Consider the following 25,847-nt stretch of genomic DNA (forward strand, 5'->3'; position numbering starts at 1 on the left):
ATTTTAACAAAAAATGAAATTGTTAATTTTTATAAAAAAAAAAATCTCATTTCCGAGTTTGATCCAAACTCTGGCCTTAATTTTTCGAAGTTGAAATGAAAAAACAGTTCGAGAATACTAAATTGATATCTGATTTAGCAATTAAATTAAATTTTTTAACAAATTACTCAGTATCGGTATGTCGGAATGGGTTCAAATTAAAAAAAAAACATTGACAAAGAAAGTTTATTTATTTACTTATGGCACGCCAAATTCACAAAAATGAGCTAAACATAGTTTTACAACTGATAAACAATAAGCTTACATTGATTTTATCTGTAGAACAATATTTAACGGTTGTAAACTACAGTACGGTTTATGAATGCTAATCATAAAACTATATTTTTCAGATAAACAGCGTTTTGCGATCACAAACGATTGTTTTCAGTGTTTACACTTCTGAATCATAGAATTTGGTTTGCAGCGTTTACTAAAGTTTACAGTCGGTAAACATAGTATTTCGACTAAGAAACAATGTTTAACTTAATTTTGTGAATTTGGCGCTAAGGCACGCCGAATATACATTTATATTTAACATTACATTAAATTGATTAACGCCGTTAACTATACATTTAGTGTACTGTCCGTAAACTACAGTTATAGACTGTGAAACCGTGTTTCGCTCATTTTTTAGCTCACCGAGAGGAAGTCGGGGGAAGCTTATGCTATACACTCGGTGTTGGCGTCCGGACCTGTTTAAAGTCTTTTGGAAATTGTCCTGTTTCCAAGATATTACTTGTCATATATCCAGCAAACTTGCATGGTTGATGCATCTGGACCTATACTTATGGACCTGAAAGACTTGGATGCTGGATCTGGGCAATGAACTTCAGATGCTGAAGGAGGTTAAGGTGTTTGGAGCATGTTAAAGTTTTCGGGGCAGGTGCCCTTTGATGATTGTATCTATATAAGTTATTACTGGTCACCAAATTTTCATTGACAGTGTGTCTTATGCTATTTGTGCACTTGACAGGCTCGATTGCTAAATCTAAGCCATGGGTTTTGGATGCTGGATGAGGTTAAGGTTTTTGAAGCTGGTGCCCATTGATGACTATCTCTAAGTAATTTCTGGTCCTAACATCACCAAACTTGCATGGCTGGTACATCTTGTAATACTGATGCACTCAACATCCTCGGACGCTGAATCCGACAACAAGTTTCAGATGCCGGATGAGGTTAAGGTTTTGGAGCTGGTTTAAGTTTTTGAAGCATGTGCTCTTTGATAGACAAATCTTCGTTATTTTTGGTTCACCCTTTGCCAAATTTTTGTGGATTATGATACAATATGATATTGTATCCATTTAATATAATATCATATCATATGATTTAATATGATATATTACAATATCATTTCAATAGATAAATTATCATATGAAATAATATCATATTAAATGATACGATATCTTATCATCAGTATCGTATCATTACATAATATATATTACACTATTATATGATATATTGCAATATTATATCATATGATACAATATGATAAGATGCTATTTTGTTTTATGTAATATGATATTGTGTTATTAATGTTGTATCATATGATATTGTATCATGCAAGTTTGTATTTCTGATATATGACAAAACACGCTATATTATCTCATATTTTGATAAAAGAGATCATTCAGTATGATTTTCATAAACAAATATTATCATCAAGGTGATCTAATAAAGGTGATACTTCATCTCGGTGAGCTTTGTAATCTTTAATTACCTATGTTTGTGTGCCATACATATATTATTCGAGTTTAAGATAAAAAAGTAACGTGATATTTTATAAATATTTTTCTATCAAAAACTTTAAAAACTTGCTTTTATTCACCATGTGCGGTGTGTGTTGGAGGTACATCAGACACCGATAGAATTAGAACCAAAACCATGGTCGTTATAAATATGACGATGTTAAATAAATGAAAAAAGAAAAGGTCAAGGAAAGCTGACACCTCTTTGCAGTCGAATGGAAACTGTGGATTCTTCCTGATCGGAACCTTTGGCCTTAGAGTCGACATGCGATTTAAGGCTATACCTCTTACGTTGACATAGTCATCTTCGTCGGTGTCCTCGTTGGAAACCTCTTTGGAAACCACGCAGTCTTTGACCTTTGAAGTTCGACAGCTGATTCTGAGAAGCACTTTGAGGGTGAAGGTCTTGAGCCATTTTGGCACTGCGGATTGGTCCGCTCTGAGGTGAAGGCGGAGGTTCAGGATGGTGATGACAATAGCTAAGGCGGCCATCACCAGAACAAGGGAGACATATATTTCTGTCACAACAACAAAAACATAAAAGTTTATTGTAAACGAATAGAAATAGGATCTTTTTAAAATTTGTGTTTATATTTATAAAGAGAAGGCACAAAGGGTATCTACGCCAACGATACAAAAATAATTGTTTTTATAGGTCCCCGTCGTTAGAAGGCAACAACAAGTCTTGCGTGCGCATGTACTGACCATGAATAACTCAATTAACTTCGTTTTCATGAGTATTGGAATTTTTCAATCCACATGTTGAAAAGTGAAACGTTTAGAGGCATGAAAAAATACATTTTGAAAAAAAAAATACAATTGTAATATATGCATGCTTCAGCATTACAACAATTGGCAAAATTTCTGTTTCAAAAGGAGCTACGCGGATTAAGCTTTAGAAGTAACTCATAAAAAATAGAAAAAACTCTATATAATCTGATTTTAATCCTTGAATTTACCTATTAAAGGTGCCTTTTTAGAAGTCGATGGCATACTGTCCCCAATTAGGGTCAGCAACACTGCCTGGGCCAGTAGAACCGTCAGGATGTAGGATATCTTCTCCCCGGAGTCCGCCGGCAGAAGGAACACTAGGTTAGTCAGAAGAGAGACTAGAATCACTGGGTAAACGATGTTCGTAATGTAATATCCGGGTCGCCTTTCAAAGATCACCTGAAATTCCAACATCGAAAATTCCTCGCCGTTTTCCACTAAAACATGATTTTCTACCTGTGTGGAATGCAGTATCCATTCCCCGTGGTCGTGATAATCCTCGATGTTAATTGTATCTCTGGTTTTTATTAAAGTCAGAACTTCTGTCGTGAAAGCGAAACTTGCAATCTCAATAGAACATTTCTGGTAGTCGAATGGAAAATAGGTGACGTCAAATTCACAATGAGTGACGTGACGACCAGGGGGATCCCAGCGAACCTCACCGGTATGCTTCACTTTGAAAAACAACTCGTCATGGCCAATAGGCGTGATACCCTCAACACTAAAAATTCATTTTTTTATTAGTTAATCAAGATTTTTATGCAATTGTGGTTGTATTTTTATAATTTTAAATGTAAAAAAATTAATATTTACGAGTTATCAACGATGAGTTCTGGGCGCCAGATTTTGTTCTGTTTCGTGTAGATATATTCTATATCGTCGTAGGCTGATGCATCCCAAGTCAATCGAGGATCGTCCCAAGTCTGCACATCGAAAGTTTAGTTGACTAACAATACACATGTATTTATCGTTTGAAAGAAAACTGCAACATTCATTAGTACTTACAACAGTGAGCCAGCCAGAAGAAGACATTGTCTGCCTTTTTACGTCCTTGATGAAGATAAAAATAGAAAAGTTTCACATGACTCAAGTTTGACTTTGTTAAATTACCAACACGGGGGATCAAAGGTGTTTCTTGATGTTAAAATGTCATCAACTCGTGTATCTCAAATTTGTTCACATTCAGTTTTGTATCTATTTTTTTTTCTTGAACTGAAAAATCCATATAACACGTATTACCTAAATTGTTATTTGCACGAAGCTATTTACTTTTTTAATGTATGCAGTCATGTACATGCACGTGCAAATTATTGATCTGAAAATTATAAGAATATAGAAACTTACCAGTTCATCCAGTGAAAACAGAACTAATTCAATGCTGATGTTTGTGATAGCATGTGGCCTTACATATTTGTTGTAGGAGGACCCAAGAACTATGGAATGGATTTCAGTTGCACTTCTGGTCGTGAATTCGCCTAGTGAATCTACACAAATATACCCAAATTTATTTCCCGTATCTGTTGTACTATCTGAGTATTTCATTAATTATATAAGACAAATAAGATTTATCATCGATATATGAAAAAAAATTGTGTGTGTGTGTGTGTGTTATAACACCGTACCATCGTTTTTTTAAGAGGGGGGGGGGGGCAGACCAAAAACACAGCGTTAATTATATCAAGTCTAATCAGAATATGTACCCTGGAATTCTTACATCATATAGGGTTCGGGTTCTTTTAGAAAAATATATAATTAATAGTTTTTTATGCAAGTAGTTATCGTTTGAAATTTGATACTTTTTCTGGATCATGTTTAGAATATGTTTTTTGTTTAAATTAAAATCACGAGGTCTTTTTGAAATTACTGAGATATTGAACATTTTACTTCTCCTTTAATAAATGAAGCCAATAAAAAATTCGTTTTGGATTCTTTTCCTTCATTTTTGTAAATTAAATTGTTAGAAGAATTGTCCAATAAAGCTCTATACTCTTAACAACATTATCTGGTATATATATAAAACAGAAGAAATTCCAGAAGTGGTATAGATATTTTTATTTTCTTCAAAATCTGGAGAAGGTGTATAAACTATTTTGTCAAAATAATGTGAGTGTTCCCAAACAAACATGTACCTTAATTTTGCCCTCTACATTATACAAGATTTAAGGTTTCTCGGAGTACGAAATTTGTAGCATTCAAAATTGTTCTATTGTACTGTGCAACATATGGATATTTTTTCCCATCTAGTTTGCTAACAATTGTTCTTGTATTTAAAGATACTTTTTTTTTTTATCTTCGCGTGAAACCGCTTTCACAACAGGGAAAAACTCGAGACTTTACGTGATACATGTGATCTGTGTCCGTTTACACCGTTCGTCGTTCGATACGGTCAATTTGCAGTTTCTAGGGCCCTTCCGACAAAGTTGGAGTTTGTTTTTCCGCTCGGCGTTGGAAAAGCCCGAAATATCTTTCCTGTTAGTTAGTACATTAACATTTTACTATTTCCTCGTGCTCTAAATTACCCATTTTGTATTAGTTTCTCCAGATAAACTCATATTTTTTTCCTAAAGTCTATAAAAACAGACTTAATATTGAAGGGAAAAAAGAAAAGTTGCGAAAAATTATTAAATAAATTTTAACGACTCTAATCCATGGTTGCTCACTTTTTATTTTGATGTTCAAAATTGAAACGAACTGAATACAATTGATTGATTTTGTATTGCAAACTTGAACTAAACTATTAATTTAAAGTTGAAAAAGGGTTCTCTATCATATGATAAAAATGTTTTCTTTCAAGTATGCTAAGAAGTTAGATTTTTGAAGATATCAATTTCATAATTATTGATTACAAATTTGTCAGGCTTGATATTTTTTCATGTAAAATAAATGATACACGTATGCATCTTACCTTGTAGCGAAAGACAAAGAGGTAAAATAAGTATCATAGACTTCATTATGAAGACAACTTTCTACCCAAAAAGCATTTGCTTGAAGTGAATATTTCAAGTTTCCTTGTATTTCGTTGTAAGAAAGAGGAAGTAAGTCAAGACCAGATAGTATGGGAAGATTTGTAACGAATGGTTGGTTAGAGATGTATCAGAAAATCGGCATTCAGAAGTTGGAGTTCTATTCGCTTTTCGCTATTCACTATTCGAATAGCGAATAGAATTCTGTGGTCGGTTCGCTATTCAAATTACCGTAAACATGCTAATAAACGTAAATTCAAAATTTCATATAAAGTTCCCTTTTTAATTAAACAAACAGTTTTATAGTAAAAATTATTACTTGCTGACCTAATCTTAACATTGACATAATGAACACGGCCAGTAACAGGCTTAGCTAGCCTGGCGAAAATGCGACATTTCCTATAATACAGTTATAATGGAATTTCATTCAAGGGGCTAGCTAACACCCTGTATCCCATATTTGGGCCTTCATATTTATAGAAGATGAGGCCCCGGGACAGCCCAGCCGACTCTCAAAAGGAATTGGTTTTACACGACGAGTAAGAGGCTTAGCTAGCCTGGCGAAAATGCGAATTTCCTATAATACAGTTATAATGGGATTTCATTCAAGGGGCTGGCTAACACCCTGTATCCCATATTTGGGCCTTCATAATTCCAGGGGATGGGGCCCCGGGACACCCCATTCGACACTCAAAAGGAATTGGGTTTACACGACCAGTAAGAGGCTTAGCTAGCCTGGCGAAAATAATGGGATTTCATTCAAGGGCCTGAAAAACACACTGCATCCTAAATTTGGGCCCTCATATTTGCAGAGGATGGGGCCCTGGCACAGCCCAGCCGACTCTCAAAAGGAATTGGTTTTACACGACCAGTAAGAGGCTTAGCTACCCTGGCGAAAATGCGACATTTCCTATAATACAGTTTTAATGGGATTTCATTCAAGGGCCTGATAAACACTCTGCATCCAATATTTGGGCCCTTATATTTGGTGAGAATGGGGCCCTGGCACAGCCCAGCCGACTCTCAAAAGGAATTGGTTTTACACGACCAGTAAGAGGCTTAGCTAGCCTGGCGAAAATGCAACATTTCCTATAATACAGTTAAAATGGTATTTCATTAAAGGGGCTGGCTAACACCCTGTATCCCATATTTGGGCCTTCATATTTGCAGATGATGAGGCCCTGGGACAGCCCAGTCGACCCTCAAAAGGAATTGGGTTTACACGGCCAGTAAGAGGCTTAGCTAGCCTGGCGAAAATGCGACATTTCCTATAATACAGTTTTAATGGGATTTCATTCAAGGGCCTGATAAACACTCTGCATCCAATATTTGGGCCCTTATATTTGGTGAGAATGGGGCCCTGGCACAGCCCAGCCGACTCTCAAAAGGAATTGGTTTTACACGACCAGTAAGAGGCTTAGCTAGCCTGGCGAAAATGCAACATTTCCTATAATACAGTTATAATGGGATTTCATTAAAGGGGCTGGCTAACACCCTGTATCCCATATTTGGGCCTTCATATTTGCAGATGATGAGGCCCTGGGACAGCCCAGTCGACCCGCAAGGGATTGGGTTTACACGACCAGTAAGAGGCTTAACTAGCGTGGCGAAAATGCGACATTTCCTCTAATACAGTTACAATAGGATTTCTTTCAAAGGGCTGGCTTACACCCTGTATCCCATATCTGGGCCTTCATATTTGATGAGGATGGGGCCCCGGGAACGCCAAGTCGACCCTCAAAAGGAATTGGGTTTACACGGCCATTAACAGGTCTAGCTAGCCTGGCGAAATATTGAAATTAGTATGATACAGGTATAATTGAATTTCGGCTGTCCAGTTTACCATCAATTGTAATTTGGTTTACATGACTTACAGACATGTGTGTAAATAGCTATTTGAAGTGGCAAATATGATGTAAATTGCTAATACCGATGAACTGCGAGATACTTTCTTTTGTTTAAAATATCATAAATCTGTAACTACTATAATTCTTTCCAAGTCGAAACTTACTATCTACTAATCAAATAAGTAAGGCTTAAAAAAGAAATATGTACGAGTGTGAAATTAAACCTGGTAGTTGCCGAGACGAAAGCTTTCCCTTTACATAGAATGTATTTAATGGACATTGCCCCATGATCAGTTTGCATTTCGGAGACAATGATAAATTTTTCAACACGTGATGAATTATTTGAATTTTGTATGTATTTTGACATATTTCCATTGTCAACTGTCTGTCTGTGATACAATAACGAATCAATTTTGAACCCTAAAACCCAATAACTTCATAAAACATGAGTGACACAAAATGGGCGTGTCTTATAGCATAACCGAAAAACGGTATTGGCTGCGCCGCGTAGTAATATATATTATAGAATGTGCTACATAAATAATAGTGGTTTTAAAATAATGTTGTTTTAAAGTGTACAAATTTAAAATAATGTAAATATAAGTAATAAGTAATCATTCTATGAATATTATGAGGTGTTAATTGTGGTCGGAGCGTGGTCAAATTTATTGATTTGACCAAGCCCCGACCGAAATTATCACCTCATAATACTCAAAGAATGATTCCTTATTTCTTAAATATCTATATATAGGCGCTGAATACATGTATATATAAATATACATACTTGTAATAAGCATATAGATATACAATAAACACACAGTTATAGAGAACACGCATATAATGAATTAACGTTTACAGCGAAGTGATTTTCATTCCGACTGAAATTATCACCTTAACATTCCTTATTTCTTAAATATCTATATATGGGCGTGAAATAAATGTATATGTAGATATACATACATGTATAAAGCATATAGATCTACAGTAAACACAGTTATAGAGAACACGCTTATAATGAATTGACGCTTACAGTAAAGTGATTTTCATTCCCCGTGACTAAATAGCACGTTGTAAATTCAAGCATATCTTTTACAACATACACCATAGCATAGCATAGCATAGCATTGAAACCTTATAGCATAGCATTGAAATTTTATAGCATAGCATTGGAATCTCATACCATAGCATATAATCTCATAGAATCGCATTCGTCATATCATACCATAGCATAGCATACAACATTATTTCAACTCGGTTTTAAATGTTTTTATTTGAAGAAAATAAATGTTCACATGATAGATTTGTGGTAAACTTTGGCTTCTTAGTATTTTACTTTGAAAAGTGTGGAACTCTTCTGTGTATGGAGGCGCTTTTGTTCAAATCTCATAGCATACAATAGCATAGCATAGCATAGCATAGCATACCATATCATTAAGCCCTTCATTTCAATTTCTCATAGCATAGCATACAAATCTCATACCATAGCATAGCATAAAATTGTAAGATATGCATGTAATGACTATATAACGACTTTCGGTTATAACGAAGCAAAATCACTCACTGGCACTTTGTTAATCATAACCGTGTTTTACTGTACATGGATGCTGTGGTTTATATCCGTAACCTTTCAATCATACAATTGTTCCATCTTGTGGATGTGTTGATTGTACATTATGAATGTTTATTACAATTTTGCTGTTAACCTTTTTGGAACCCTTTATGATCAATACACAATATGGTTTGGTATGTATTGCGGCGTGAAAGAGCCTAGAACCAAATGAAGAAAAAAATAATTTAAGTTCTGACGAATTTGCTATATGTTCGAACAAATAAATTAATTGTTTATAAAAAAATTAAAGGGTAATTTAGAGTAATTTAGACTATCTTATCTGCCAATGATGTATATTTCGGGGGGGGGGGGGGGGGCTGTAATCAAGCCACACCTTTCCTGGATTGTTTTTTTTCCCCTTTAAACAACAATTTTTTTTATATACAAATAAATGCATACAAATACAAGTCATTGATATTGATACATTATTTGACATTTTGCTGCCGGAACATAGGTTCAGTTCTCTAAAACTATCACCATTTTGCATGTCGATAAAGAGTGGGCGGATTGAGAGAGAGAGAGAGAGAGAGAGAGAGAGAGAGAGAGAGAGAGAGAGAGAGAGAGAGAGAGAGAGAGAGAGAGAGGGGATGCCTTCAAGATCAAGAAAATTCAACCCAAAAGGAGGGGACTGGAAAATAATTTTATTTTCTTTCCCCCGGGAGGGGGGGGGGGTCCGACCCCCTCACTCTAGTTGTCCACTCTAGGTACAGTTGGTTTTTCTCTGGTATCTATAAAAAATTACTTAATGTCATTTACACACCGCCTCCTTTATATAAAATGTTGTAAAACATTGAGTAATTGGTCGAAGGAAAGGCATATTTCAGGTGTTGGGGTTGGGTGGGGGTGGGGTCATTGCTGCTTATTTATAAACTATTTGGATCCGATGCATAATGTTGATTAGGAAATAATAGGCAATTTTGTGTCTTGCGCGTTTTTTTCTTCTAAATATTGAAAGCAAGCTCGACTGTCATATCAACAAACGGATATTTTGTTTATTAGGATAGGTGGCGTGGGACAGTTTCGCAGGAAAGACCCGTCAAATTTTAGAAAAAAGGGTAAATGTGAGGTTTGGTTGGGTATTTGAGGGGTATAAACTTTAGAATATCTATTTCATTTATTGTGTGGATAGAAGACCTTATGTCTATGTAATTGACATGCAACACTTTAGATGCGAAACTGTGACTTTTGTGAAATTTTCACTTTCGATTTCATAATGGAAATGGGGGGGGGGGGGGGGGTGTCAGAACATGAAATCTCACTCAGAGGGAAAGTGTATGATATCAAATAAACTCTTGAATATTTACATGGACATAGCTGCAAATCCTATCGTAGTGTATGGGAATTGCCGGGGATTAGAGAGTATATTGGGACCTACGTACCTCAAAAACAGCGAATAAGGGACACATCTTCAAAAACTTTTGAGATCGACCATGGCTGTTTAAGTAAATGTTTTATGTAAGTTGTACATCTTTTATTCTGCAATGTCTGGAAAGAGTCCTAAACATGTCTCCCCTACATTTAAACCAGTTTAAACCTATTTAAAAATCCGCTCAAAAATAAAACAGAAATACCACCAGTATCTGCTTCACATTTCCTCCACAGATAAAAAAATTCCCCTTTTAACCTACAGTTTAAAATGAATAAACATTTAGCAAAAACAAAAGAAATAATCAGACATATACATGAAACAAATGAATATCAAATTACAGGGCGACGAGCAAAATTAAATATATATAATTTATTTTAAATTTAGTATTAAACCCTATCACAACAAGAGACAGGGCTACCCCGGGACCCCATCCCCACCAAATATGAAGGCCCAAATATGGGATACAGGGTGTTAGCCAGCCCCTCGAAAGATATCCCATCATAATTGTATTATACGAAATTTCCAATTTTCGCCAGGCTAGCTAAGCCTGTTACTGGCCGTGTAAACCCAATTCCTTTTGAGGGTCGACTGGGCTTCCCCGGGACCCCATCCCCACCAAATATGAAGGCCCAAATATGGGATACAGGGTGTTAGCCAGCCCCTCGAAAGATATCCCATCATAATTGTATTATACGAAATTTCCAATTTTCGCCAGGCTAGCTAAGCCTGTTACTGGCCGTGTAAACCCAATTCCTTTTGAGGGTCGACTGGGCTTCCCCGGGACCCCATCCCCACCAAATATGAAGGCCCAAATATGGGATACAGGGTGTTAGCCAGCCCCTCGAAAGATATCCCATCATAATTGTATTATACGAAATTTCCAATTTTCGCCAGGCTAGCTAAGCCTGTTACTGGCCGTGTAAACCCAATTCCTTTTGAGGGTCGACTGGGCTTCCCCGGGACCCCATCCCCACCAAATATGAAGGCCCAAATATGGGATACAGGGTGTTAGCCAGCCCCTCGAAAGATATCCCATCATAATTGTATTATACGAAATTTCCAATTTTCGCCAGGCTAGCTAAGCCTGTTACTGGCCGTGTTCATTATGTCAATGTTCAGGTCAGGTCAGCAAGTAATAATTTTTACTATAAAACTGTTTGTTTAATTAAAAAGGGAAATTTATTTGAAATTTTGAATTTACGTTTATTAGCATGTTTACGGTAATTTGAATAGCGAACCGACCACAGAATTCTATTTGCTATTCGAATAGTGAATAGTGAAAAGCGAATAGAACTCCAACTTCTGAATGCCCAGAAAATCTTAGATCTTTTTAACGTTTTTAAAAGTCTTAATGAAATATTGAGTATATAACTGTCCGATTTTAATTCTCAGGAATAATCATAAGTAACTAAACACTTCAATATGAACTTGCTTACTAAACTGTCTTCTAACTGATCTACCAATAAATCGAACTTGATGACATGTCTTATTTGTTCAAATCCAGACAATGTAAAACATTCTGTGAAAAAAGATGATGGTGCATTAAAAGACATATGAAAGACCATTTAAAAGATCAAATTATTTATTACTACTTTAAAATAAATAACTTAGAAAAACTTAAATAAATACTTAAAAAATAACGAATCTCACAGATTTGATGTAATATATCTTATCAGGGGGGATAATGAAAGTTCTTTGTTGAAGTTCCGTAATGGCCATTTGTACCGACACTGGGGACAGATACACTCCTGTCGGTCATTCATTCTTCTCCCAACCAGAGGGTTAACAATTAGGGTAAAAATATCAAATGGTTTGCTTGGTTGAAAAATAGTTTATAGATTACTCGGAAAAAGAGCACGATGTGTTTTACAATATTTTTATTAATAAATGAGTATTCTAGGAGCCGTATCCCTTTCTGAATTAAATTTGTTTGTCGTTTGTAGTAGTTGGTAGGAGATACTTAGTCGTACAATTAAAATACTGAAATGATTAATCAAAAAAGAAAATTAGTCATTAAACGACAATTATCAGGTCGTGATTTACGAGATTCTACTTCGTGTGAAAGATATAACAAGTCGTTATAACGACGTTTTATCTAATTGAGAAGTGGTGCAATGAGAAAATAATAAGCCATACATAAGATTTCGTTTCATGTGTTAATAGTGTCTGGTTCCACCCTTAACTACGCGTTCTACCTAATTTGATATTTTAATACTAGTAGAAACATCTAATACATGTATAAATCGAAAAAGATAGGGTTTTTTTTACGAATATTCTTATGTAAATCTTTAATTTTCCGTCCTTAAAGTGTTTGGCTTTACCTTCAATCTGTTTAAAATCAGCTGCTTTGATACGCTAGATAACGTATAAGAACAGCTGATTTTACTCCGTCTAAATTTATTACACTTTATCTTTATCTTTGATTTGATATTTTTAATAAAAAGATATCTATATCTAAATCGAAAAGACAGGAGTATTTATTGATGAGTTTTTTGTTATTAAAATGTATATATTTTTATATCCTTTTTGTCCCATTTCTGGCTTTTGTATCGATCTGCGTATATGTCATTTGTACAGAACTTGTTATTTCGTAATTATAATTTATTATTAAAATCATTCTAGGGGTTATAAAAATTATTCACGAATCTGTGTTTTACAAAGGAAGCACGCTCCAATGGAACCCAACCCAACCCAACCCAACCGTATGCTCCACTTTGAAAAATATCTCATCGTGACCTATGGCACTCATGCCTTGGACACTGGAAGAATTCTCAGGTTAATTGAAAGACAATCATGAAGATTCAGTTTTACGCGTTTCTAAAAGCCATTTTTGTAAATGCAGAATTCTTTACATCGATTTTTATTCCTATATTTTGTTTTATTCTGAATAGATACGAAACGATATAGACATTTACGAGTTTTTAATGATAAGTTCTTTGCGCCATATTTTGTCTAGGTTTGTTTAAATATATTCTCTTCAAGACGGATCCCAAGTCAAACAAGGATGAACCGAATAAGTCTGCACACAGTAAACAGATGTTATTTTTATAACATTTTCGCAATATTTACATGTACCAAGGAAATGAAAACATATTAATGTCAATATAACTATCATGCATAATTTATGAATAAATATATATAAAGTATAAATATGAATCTGATCCATTGGTTTCGGATGCTGGAGGAGGTTAATGTTTTTAGAGCTGGTTAAAGTTTATAGAGCATGAGCCCTCTGATGATTATACCTTAGTTATTACTGTTCCTAACTTCACCAAAATTGCATGGATAGTGCATCTTATGATACTGATGCACATGATAGGCTTGAATGCTGAATGAGGCTTAGTTTTTTGGAACAGGTCACATGTTTAATAGATAAAAGAACTTCTACCTAGTTGATTTAACTATAATATAAATGAATTGCAGAGGTATCATCAGATGCAGAGCCTAATCTTCATTATCAAGGATGCTAAAAAACTCCGAACTCACGCAAACTTGTTTGATAAATGTGTTTGTTGTGAAATAATATACATGTGTAACATAATTCCTATGTTGTAGTATTGTATGATATGAAAACTATTTTTATATGATACAATATTACATCATATATTATATTGTAAAAAATTATATGATACATATATATAATATTGTATTAAATTTTTTGTATATTATGATATATTGTATAATGATATTGGTATGTAAATTATTGCATATTATGATACAATATTGTATAATATAATATTTCATAATATATTATTGTATCACATTATATTGTTTCATATAATATTGTAATATATCACATTGAATCATATGATATGATATTGTAGTATATATATAATATCGTATTATATGATACAATTTTGTATAATATGATATTGCATTATATAATATAGTATAATATCACATAAAATCGTATCATATGATTTTGTAATATATTATATTGTATCATATGACATGTTTTTGTATAATATCATATTTTTTTTATATAATATATTATCATATCACATGTTATTGTATGACATTATCCAATGTATCAAATTTTATTGTACCTTACGGTACAAATCATTTCATATATCAAATATGATACAATATCATAAAATACAATATCATATTGTACCGTACAATTTATAATAAATATCATATGTTACAATTTTGTGATTATTATTTGATATTATATTTTATCATATAATACCGATCGTATCACATATCATATATTATGATATTGTATTATGTGATTATGTTTTACATGATAAAATATCATATCAAATGATACGATACAATTTGTTATCTTGATACCATGTCATATCATATGTCACAATATCATATTGTATCATTATATATTTTAGTATTTTATTGTATCATTTATATTGCATAGTATCATAGGATGCAATATCGTATTTTGTATTGTTGTATTGATAAGCATTTATCTTACAATACCGTAATAAATGAACATATAATTATCAAGCTATTTATTAAAATATGATAAACGATATTGTGTCAAAACAGTATCCCTGAATATCCAAGATCATTAACTATGATTTTTATATAAAATGATAAAGGTGGTATCAAAAGATGATGCCTCAGTAAGGTGATGCCTCGTCTCGGTGAGCTTTGTAATCTGTGATTACCTATGTTTATGATTAATGATTAGAACAACCAGCCCAGCATACCGTGCCCTGGGTCAAAGTGGACCAGAACACCCTACAACAGTGGCACACCAGATGGACCGTCCTGTCTACTAAACTAAATACAGGCAGCTCCTACTGCAGAATTCTTAATACTGTTGCAGCAGACTCTCCAGAGATAAGTACAGCAGACATATACAAACCCATCTGTATTATGTCCAGTAACTATTGACCAACAAATAAAAGTTTTCATCAAAGGTTAGTGACAGATGAATGTACGAGTGTATTCAGGTATATAATGATGAAATTTTTGCGCAATAGTATTTTAGGAACTTTTGAAGTTTAGATTTCCAAAATGTAAAAGAATCAATATTATATATATTACTTGCTGCTAAGTTATAAATCAAACACAAAACGATGTTATTAATTCAATAAGATGTTATAGCTAAAATTTTATATGGGTTTTGTGATTTTATCAAATACATAATTCTAAGCATATATACTAAACATGTATATGTACAAGGAGTTGTGTATGCGACAGTGTGACATACTTGAGTTTAATTTAGGGAGACCATTTATGAAATGTTTCAAGATTTACATTGTTATGATAAAAAAAATACAATATTAGCTTATATTAAATGAATTTAAAGTTTCCAAATATAATATTGTTTATCTTGGGACAGTTTTAGGTTTCGAAAAGGAATTTCATAACAACATTCAACACAATGGACCTGTAAAGTACCATTGAAGATATTTTTATAAACATAGTTAAAAAACTCTTTATATCCAAGACACATAATTTTCAGAATGTTTCATAATCATAATTTTCCTGTTAACTTATACATAAATACAGAACAAAATCATCTTACAAAACATAAGAACGACAAAAAAATTGCTTACGAATTTTTTGAAGCTGACATAAATTCATTCAGACAATGAAATACTTTTTTGGTAATTCATGCAGTCTATGAAAGTAACGATCATTGAAGAAAAAATAATCACACATGCGTCTTTTAAACAGAATGCATCATATAAAAGACTCCGTTACTACATCCAACATATGAATAAGCGACGATAAACCCGAGAAAGTAACAACATGTTGTCTTTTTTATCAGTTTTATAAATAAGCACTCAGTTTTCTAAAATTCTGGCTATTACCTCATGATCTACTATGCATGTACGATGATATAACAAAATGGCAAAAAATAATATACCTTTTAAAAAATATGCAAAAGAACGTTTATTATAACAAAGAATGAAATCATAAATTTTCATAGAAATTTCTCATTTCTGAGTTTAATCCTCACCCGGGTCCTAATATTTCCAAGTTTAAATTAAAAACAATTCGAGAATACTCAATTGATTTCTAATTCAGCCATTAAATTCAATATTTTGAAAAATGATAAGGATGTCGAAATGGGTTCAAATTAAAAAAAAAACATTGACATGTTCTTTTATCTACCTATTTATTACTTGTTATAATAAACGTTCTTTTGCATATTTTTTAAAAGGTATATTATTTTTTGCCATTTTGTTATATCATCGTACATGCATAGTAGATCATGAGGTAATAGCCAGAATTTCAGAAAACTGAGTGCTGTGAGACTATGTTTAGCTCATGGTCATTTTTATGATTTTAGCGTTATGGCACGCCGAATATACAAAAATGAGCTAAACGTGAGCTAAACAGTTTTACAGGTGACAAACAAGGTTTATCAACTGTTAACTATTGTTTACAAACCTGTTAACTATAGTAAACGATTCACTTACTATAGTTTTCAGCTATTAACAATATTTGAATGTGTAAAATATAGTTAAAGAAATCTTATCTAAGTTTATTTGTCTGTAAATAAACGTCAATTATGGTCTACAAATCGTGAAACGTTATCTTTTAGATAAACTATGTTTTACAACTGCAAATAATTGCTCTCAGGTTAATAATAGATTACATTTCTGAAACATATGAAATATAGATTGACTTCGTTACTGTCCGTCTGCTGTTATCGACTGTGAAACTGTTCATTTTTGTAGATTTTGCGAGCCACACTTACACAGCTAATTGTGCCACATACGTTTCACATATGTTTGAACTTAACACACGTACAACATACGTTAAACATACGTTACACACATGTGAAGTCTAACCGTACGTTACACATATGTTGAGAAACGCATGGTTAACATACGTGTGATAACATACGTTCAACATCACATATGTTTAACATACGTTAGATTTTACATATGTTAAACATATGTGAACCATATGTTTTACATATGTAGATCTCAACCACATGTTACACATATGTTAATAAACACATGGTTAACTTTAAAGCACAGAAGAATGACAACAATATAAATCTAAATGTAATCATTCAAGGAATTAAATTCATTTTTAATCTCGAAACTGTCTTTTTTCTGTAACTCTAATTTTAGATTCACAAGTAGCTGGAAATGCAAAATGAATGTTTCCAAAGATCCTCTGAAGTTACTGAGTAATTAATTGAAATGATTCAAGCAGCAAGATGAAGTATATCAAGAATGAACTGAAAAATTAAAAATATTCAAGTAATTTAATTTTAAGCAATTTACATGCGATATGTATGTAATTCATGTGAAAAACGTACGTTGGATCCACATACGCAAAACGTATGGAATGTTTCACGTATGTCTAACACACGTGTAACATACGTTTCACATATGTTCATTAACGTACGTTAAACACATGTGGTACTTAAATCACGTTAAACGTACGTGAGGTCACATACGTATCACACACGTTTAACGTATGTTAAACGTATGTGGCACATTTTGCTGTGTACATTGTTTAAATTAAAGTTAAAAAAAAATATAAGATGGTATTTTAGTAAGATTATCTTTAAATGACTTGCTTTTACTCACTATGTGTGGTTTTTGTTGGAGGTCCATCAGACACCGATAGAATTATAACCAAAACCATTGTCATTATAAACATTATGATGTTAAATAAATGAAAAAAGAAAAGATCAAGTAAAGCTGACACCTCCTTGCAATGGAATGGGAACACTCGATCCTTCCTGATTGGTACCTGTGGCCTTGTAGTTGACATGCGATTTAGGAAGTGGTATTCGGCTATGCCCTCGTTGGAAACCTCGTTGGAAACCATGTAGTCTTCGACCTTTGAACTTCGACAGCTGATTCTGAGAAGCACTTTGAGTGTGAAGAACTTAAGCCATTTTGGCACCGCTGATTGGTCCGCTCTGAGGTGAAGGCGGAGATTCAGGATGGTGATGACAATGGACAAGGCCGCCATCATTAGTACAAAGGAGACGTATACTTCTGTCATAACAGAAACAAAAACATAAGGTTTATTGTAAACGAATAGAGATATGATCTTTTTGAAATGAGTGTTTTGATATATATAGAAAAAGCACAAAGGATATATATGCCAACGATATAAAAATAATTGTGTGATGTGTCACCGTCGTTAGAAACCCACCGCAAGTCTTGCAAGCGCATTTACTGACTGACCAACTCGACAAGACTCGTTTTTATTTATTTTTAACATTATATAAGATAGTGAAAGTTTTTCTTTTGGAAAAAAATACCTTTAAAAACCCATACATTTGTTATGTTTATGGCATGCCAAATTCACAAACATGGGCTAAGCATACTGTATACAGGCACATATTTAGCCCCGTTTTATTTTAGTTTCTTTCGCACTTATTGTCATTGGGTGAGTTCCTATGTCCAAATTATCCCTCTTTGAACACAACTTTGTCACGGCGAATTCAAGGTGGGGCGAAACCGTTTGCAAGTGAAAAGAGCAAAAATAACCCTGAATACAGTAGTTTTACAGTCGATAAAGTAGATTTATAGGTTGTAAACTGTATTTTACGGACAGAAAACTATAGTTAACGACGTTTATCTATATTTAACATCTGTAAACCATAATTAACACTATCATTTATATTTCAGACGTGTAAACTATAATTAATACTGAATACAGCCATTTGCGACTGTAAAACATGATTTATCTGATAAATACAGTTTCACGATTGTGAAACTGATTAACAACTGTTTACTACAGTTAACGAATGTAAATGATAGTTTACAGACGTGAATCTATATTTATGAGCAAAATCTATTGTTAACGTTTATTTTATGATAGGTAAACATAAATTTTCATTTGTAAAATGTAACTATAGTTAGCGAATGTAAATTATAGTTTATATTATTTGATCACGCCCCGACCAAAATTATCACATCATAATACTCGAAGAATGATTCCTTATTTCTTATATAATTACATATGTGAATCTATATTTATCAGCAAAATCTATTGTTAACTACTTGTAAACTATAGTTGACAACATTTAAATATAATTCATAGATGAAAACTATAGTTAACGAATAATTTACTGTTGTTTACGTTTTATAGACCATAGTCCAGGATTCATAACTAATATTAACATTCGATGAACCTAGTTTATCATCTGTGAAACTACAGTTAACGTTGTTAATCTATATTTCACATCTGTAAACCATAGTTAATTCGATCATTTATGTTTCAAAAGTGTTAACTATAATTAACACCGACAATAATTTGGGATTACAGAACATATTTAATATGATAAATAAAGTTTCAGGATGAATGAAACTTATATTAATGTCTCTTAACTAGTGTTAAACGAATTTAAATTATAGTTTTCATTATATTATGTGAATCTACATATATTAGCAAAATCTTCTTTTTTTAACGTTTGTCTACATACATGTATGTATAACATGCTATACCTCACAGATTTATTGAACATTACGTCAATTCTCTGTTTTCCTTACTATATAAACAAAGTAAATATTGTCTATATAAAATAACGAGTCGACAAACACATGTACATACTCATACCGGTACATGTATTTATACAGGTTTATGCAAAGTTAGGATGCACAAAACATCAATTTGAATTTTTAAAACCACTTGGTATTTCCTTAATCTTTTTATAAAATTTGAACCAAAAAGTGGGGAAAAAATTCTAATATGGAGGAAAGTCTACTATGCAGGAGCTTTTCTCTTCGAGGGGTAAAACTACTATATAGCAGGTTTTTCGGGGGGGGGGGGGGGGGCTGCTATACAACACCACATTTGACCTAATCTAACAAAGTATCCATAAGACAATTCGTTACTTCTGAATACGGTAGATAAACCACAAAGTTATGTAATTTCCTGCTTTCTTGATTTAGTAAGCACATTTTTGTCTATGAGAAAAAGAGAAGAAAAGCGATGGCATTTGACATGTGCACTGGTCAAGATATCCAAGGCATGTGCAGTACGGCATGCCTAATCATGTCGGTAATTTGAAAGTGATTTGGGTAGTCATACTGCTCAAACAGGTCTAGCACGTAAAGAAGTGTGAAACTAATTAACAGGTGTGATCTTTCTATTGTATTTAGTGGGTATCATCAAATTTTAATGTCCGGTTAATTGAAGCAAGATTTATTGTTTAAGAGCGTTTTGTGGGTGTGTGTTGGAGGGGATGGGGGGATAGGTGTATATTTTGTTGAAACAACGTCAATTTTACACAACAGAGCAGATCTTTGGGGGAAAACTTTCCGGTTTTGAATATCTATGATTGTCAATGAGCTTCTCGAGTTAGAAGAAAGGAGGTCAATATTTGAGAGTTTGTTTTGATGAGCAAACTAGATAGAAACATCCCATCGAAAGTCTAAACTCTTGTTAAAATAGTAATAATGCAATTTTGATTTATTAATTATACTTGTGTAATGTGTATGTGTAATTAAAATATAAATGGGTTGCATAAGTGAAATTATAATTATTCATATGTGTTGTGTCATTAAATAAATTTGATATTATCGTTGAAGAATCTTGATTATATGTTCAATGAAACTATGAGTTCGTTAGCATGTCTTATCAAACGATGTGTACACTATCTTTAACACATATTTCTGAGCAGATACGCAGTGTTTAAACGATTTTACCCATTAAAGGTGCTTTTTTAGACGTCGTCGGCATGCTGTTCCCGATTAGGGTCAGCAGCACTGCCTGGGCCAACAGAACAGTGATGATGTATGATATCTTCTCCCCGGAATCCGCAGGAAGAAGAAAAACTAGGTTAGTCAGAAGAGAGACTAGAATCACGGGGTAAATAATGTTCGTAATGTAATATCCGGGCCGCCTTTCAAAGATCATTTGAAATTCCAACATAGAAAATTCCTCGCCATTTTCTACTAAAACATGATTTTCTGTCCTTGTAGAATGCAGGACCCATCCCCCGTGATCCTGATAATCCTCGATGTTGATTGTATCTCTGGAATTTTTCAAAGTCACAACCTCTTTCGAGAAACCGAAACTTACAATCTCAATAGAACATTTCTGGTAGTCGAATGGGAAATAAGTGACGTCAAATTCACAATGAGTGATGTAACGACCAGGAGGATCCCAGCGAACCTCACCGGTATGCTTCACTTTGAAATACAAGTCTTTATCCCCAATAGGCTTGATTCCTTCAACACTATAATTTATTTTTAGAATTAGACACGATTAATGTGCAATTGTGATATTATTAAACTTATATTATTGAGTCTTTTTGACAAGAGATTGGACTTTCTATTGGATGTTACGAATTTGCCCATCAAAACAAACTGTCAAATATTAAACTTATTTCTTCTTATTTTTAAGAGAAGCTTAGTAATATCCATAGCCTGTCAACATCAGAAATATGCTTTGTTGTGTAAAATTGACACTGTTTCAAATGAAATATACACCCCTGGATGAAGTCGGACAAGTGTTCAATTTATTCGTAATAACTAGACAACGACTGGACAATTAACCTTAAGTAGACTGCGCCTTCACCAAATCAGATTTGGCCACCTACTGCCAAAAGTCCAAGCTCTTGTTTTTTTTTAATGGATTATGTATAGAAAAGATATTTACGAGTTATCGATGATGAGTTCTGGGCACCAGATTTTGTCCTGTTTGGTATAGATATATTCTATGCCGCCGTAGGCTGACGCATTCCAAGTCAATCGTGGATCATCCCAAGTCTGCACACAGATAGGAAAAAGCTTAGTTTTAAGCCTTGAGGTACATATTACCATTTAGCTTTTGCTTGAAAATCGCAAAGTTAGTACTTACAACAGTTAGCCAGCCAGAGGAAGACATTGTCTGCCTTTTTACGTCCTTAATAAAGATAAAAATAGAAAAGTTCAACTTGATACAAGTTTTGACTTTAGGTTAACGTATTAAAACTGGGGATCAGAGGTGTTTGTTGATTTATTATATCAATCAAGCCATGTGTCTCAAGTATTTACACATTTGATTCTGTAGCTATTTCTTTTTACAACTGGAAAAAATAATATATTAATGTATACTATACTCCCATACTTAGAAAGTTCTTTGCAGAAAGCTAGTTAATTTTTATATTGAAAAAAAAAATCTCGCATATATATAGTCATGTACGCGCAATTTCTATCCTTGAAAATTTTAAAAGTAATAGAAACTTACCAATTCATCGATCGAAAACAGAACCAATTCAATGCTGATATTGGTGAGAGCAAATGGTCTGACATATTTGTTGTAGGAGTCGTCAAAAACAGAATGGATTTGAGTTGCATGTCTGGTCGTGAATTCGCCCATTGAATCTGCAAAAATATACAGTATGCAAAAACATTTTCTTTATACATTGTTAACTTTTGTATATCCATTAAAATACAACATATAAGATCCCTCATTGATAAACAGTTGTATTAAATTAATGTGTGTAATTTATAAGACTAATATTGTGTTGAATTCAAAAACTATTTTAATTTGCTCAAAATTCTTGCATTTTTCTTAATCAACAAATACAAAGTTTAATTGAAAAAATATGTCTCTCATTTTTGTTAGGTTTGCAGTTTTAAAGACTAGGATTTTGTTGGACGTAAGTATCCATTTCTTGCATAATATATATAATATGATACATGTCCAAATCTTACCTTTCAGGCTCAGACAAAGAGTTAATTGCAGTATCATTAACTTCATTGTGAAAGTAAAGTTTCACTACAGAATTTGCTTAAAGTTAGCTTTGTAATTTGTTAAAAGGAAGAGGGAGTGAACTTAGACCAGCGAATATAAAATAGCTTGTAACGTTGTTCGGTCGGAAGTGTGTCAGATAATCTTACATAATAAAATGAAAGTCTTAATAAATGTTGAATCTATATCATTGTGTCTTTTAGTTTAAATTCTTAGAAATGATCATGTGTTTTAATAACTAGACATTTTATCACTTTATTTCAATAAGACATGCTCACAAAACTGTCTTCTGAATAATCACCCAATGAATCGAACCAATTGCAATTTTACTAAATAACGTGTATGTCTTATTTGTTCAAATCAAGAAAAAAGAAAGAAAAATGATTGATGGTGCTTATAAAAAAATGAAAGACCATTTAAAAGATTAAAAGAGTTTATTACCACTTTTGTTATTATAGATGAATCTCATAACTTTTATGTAATGTATCTTATCTGGGGGGGGGGGGGTAATTTATGTTCTTCATTGAAGTTCTGAAATGTGCCATTTTCATTTACACTATTTTAATGTGATGTGGACGGATCATTACCTGATGAGCCTTCATTCTTCTCCCCATCGAAGGGTTCCACCACTCCCTGGTGGGGGGTAGGGAAGTGTGGCTCGGTTTCCATCAGAGTGTGATGCCCACTCATTGAAAAATGATTAATTCTCAACATTAACGGTAAGAGAGTTATAGGCGCGAATGTTCGACATTATACACCTATCTCTGATGTGCCATTTGTACTTTGTAACACTTTGTATGCTTTAATAGTTAAAACCGTTGTAACACTTTGTATGCTTGAACTTTTAAAACAATTGCAACTGTTTGTATGCTGGAACAGTCAAATCACTGTTAAAACAGTTGTAACACTTTGTATGCTTGAACTGTACATCGCTGTTAAAACACCGGTGCTGATTTGACAGGAGTTAGACAGGAATATAGCTACAATGAGGTAGGTTTGTTTGTTTTTAGTATCTGTCAATGCTGAAATGTTTTTAGTATCTGCAACTGCCTTTTACAAAGTCCATGCAGCCTGTGGTGAGGTTTATTTGTGAAGTGTCTATAATGAACAGAAACGCCCCCAAACCGATTCTAAGAGGATCAAATTTACAACAGAAATCAGAGGTACAGTCACCCCCACCCACCCATAACAATGTTAACCGTCAACACTGTAGACACAGCTTTGGACAACGAAGATTCAAACTTCTCTGTAACAAATTTAATTTGAAGGCAGGTGAATGATAATATCAGGAATCGAATAATAAGATACATTTCTTTCATCTTTGATAAAACAGGCATCTTATTATAGACTAACTATAGATATACCGGTATATATACACAGCTTTGGACAACGAAGATTCAACCTACTCTGTAACAAATTTAATTTGAAGGCAGGCGTATTGATATTATCAGGAATCGAATAATAAGATACATTTCTTACTCCTTTATTAAAACTGGCATCTTATTTTAAAAACGTACATTATTTAATTATGAAAAACAAAATATCCCAATCACAAATAATTTTCTAGGTTATTAGACAAATTATCATTACATGTAAATTTCTTCGCACATTTCAGAACAATACAAAAAGATTAGATACATTTTTACAGTGTGTAAAGTATAAATATGTAAATAAAGTTCAGAATGCAATCAATTCATTGTTGATTCATTATTTAAAAAGTCTTCACAAGCTACTAATTTGTAAGAAAGACATAGTAAGTTGTAATAACGACGTTTGATCTGAATGATAACTGGTGCAATGACAAAATTTAAAGCCATACAAACGAATTCATTTCCCTTGTTAATAATGTTTGGTTCTACCTTTTACCTCTCGTTCTGTTTGATTTTTTAAATTTTAATGCTAGTAGAAGGATATCATTCATCTTAATAATAAAAAGATAATACACCTTATTTACGAATTTTTGTTATTATAATGTATATTTTCCATTTCCCGTATTAAAAGTATTTGGCTTTACCCTAAATCTGATCAAAATGTAATAGAAAAATATAATCCATCTAAATCGTTAAAGGACTTATTATTTATGAATTTTGTTACTTTAATGTATACTTTTAATCCTTTTTGTCACATTTCTGACATTGCTTTTGTATCGATCCTAGTATATGTCATTTGTACAGAAATGATTATCTAGTTATTACGACTTATTAATAATATTCATTCAAAGGGTTAAACATATTATTCACCGATTTGTGTTTTATGAAGGAGACACATCAGATACCGCTAAAACTACAAGGAAAACCAGTGTCGTCATAATTAAGACTATGTTGAATAGATAAAAAAAAGAAAATGTCTAAGAAAACAGACACTTCCTTGCATTGAAAAGGAAACTCGGCATCTCCCTTGCTTCGAGCCTGTGACCTAAGGTTTAACATGCGCTTCAGAGTTTTGCCTTTTTCGTTGATATCCTCAATTTTGACCGTGTCCTCATTGGAAACCACATTCTCTTTTTCATTTTCTTTGACCTTTGCGCTATGACAGTTGATTCTGAGAAGTACACCAAAGGTGAATACCTTGAGCCATCTTGGTACTGCTGTTTGGTCCGTTCTGAGGTACAGACGAAGGTTTAGAGTGGTGATGATAGTGGCCAAGACAGCCATCAGGAGAACAAAGGAGATGTACATCCCTTATAACAATAAAATTATCATTTTAGTGTGAACATAAGTATGCATCTACCAAAATGAACACAATGTAATCTTATACCGTTTATCAGGTTTTTTCTGCGTGTATCCAATTTCCGCTTTGTTCGCGACGATTTCCGAAACGCAGAAAATAAATCAGCGTAAATTTAATACAAAGTTTTGTTTTTGTAAAAGAGTT

General features: G+C 33.2%; 2 protein-coding genes across 2 annotated transcripts; both read right to left on the reverse strand.

The window, feature by feature from the left end:
- Positions 1 to 1,516: 1,516 nt before the first annotated feature.
- Positions 1,517 to 5,581, reverse strand: LOC105325268 (neuronal acetylcholine receptor subunit alpha-3). Its single transcript, XM_034446856.2, has 6 exons — positions 5,461 to 5,581; positions 3,900 to 4,039; positions 3,561 to 3,605; positions 3,369 to 3,478; positions 2,744 to 3,276; positions 1,517 to 2,302 (listed from the first exon to the last, which is right to left on the reverse strand). Exons 1-6 carry the CDS (start codon positions 5,504 to 5,506, stop codon positions 1,857 to 1,859), a joined length of 1,320 nt encoding a protein of 439 aa, XP_034302747.2. The 5' UTR covers positions 5,507 to 5,581; the 3' UTR covers positions 1,517 to 1,856.
- A 12,206-nt stretch (positions 5,582 to 17,787) lies between these two features.
- On the reverse strand, positions 17,788 to 23,057 carry LOC117681065 (neuronal acetylcholine receptor subunit alpha-3-like). Its single transcript, XM_066077630.1, has 6 exons — positions 22,937 to 23,057; positions 22,467 to 22,603; positions 22,098 to 22,142; positions 21,897 to 22,006; positions 20,934 to 21,474; positions 17,788 to 18,335 (listed from the first exon to the last, which is right to left on the reverse strand). The coding sequence occupies exons 1-6, from the start codon at positions 22,980 to 22,982 to the stop codon at positions 17,856 to 17,858; spliced, it is 1,359 nt and encodes a 452-aa protein (XP_065933702.1). The 5' UTR covers positions 22,983 to 23,057; the 3' UTR covers positions 17,788 to 17,855.
- Positions 23,058 to 25,847: the final 2,790 nt, after the last annotated feature.

This window comes from Magallana gigas, chromosome 2 (assembly GCF_963853765.1).
Source record: "Magallana gigas chromosome 2, xbMagGiga1.1, whole genome shotgun sequence".
NCBI lineage: Eukaryota > Metazoa > Mollusca > Bivalvia > Ostreida > Ostreidae > Magallana > Magallana gigas.

What these genes read in the sequence shown, in the direction of transcription:
- LOC117681065 (XM_066077630.1), bottom strand. Translation starts at nt 22,982, where the DNA reads ATGAAGTTAATGATACTGCAATTAACTCTTTGTCTGAGCCTGAAAG. An exon ending in CCTCTGGCTGGCTAACTGTT is followed by an intron (nt 22,007 to 22,097) that starts GTAAGTACTAAC and finishes ATCTGTGTGCAG; the next exon opens with ACTTGGGATGATCCACGATT. An exon ending in CACCTTTAATGGGTAAAATC is followed by an intron (nt 18,336 to 20,933) that starts GTTTAAACACTG and finishes CATTTCAAAAAG; the next exon opens with ATCATATCTCTATTCGTTTA.
- LOC105325268 (XM_034446856.2), bottom strand. Translation starts at nt 5,506, where the DNA reads ATGAAGTCTATGATACTTATTTTACCTCTTTGTCTTTCGCTACAAG. An exon ending in TGTTTTCACTGGATGAACTG is followed by an intron (nt 3,606 to 3,899) that starts GTAAGTTTCTAT and finishes ATCTTCATCAAG; the next exon opens with GACGTAAAAAGGCAGACAAT. An exon ending in TAAAAAGGCACCTTTAATAG is followed by an intron (nt 2,303 to 2,743) that starts GTAAATTCAAGG and finishes TTGTTGTGACAG; the next exon opens with AAATATATGTCTCCCTTGTT.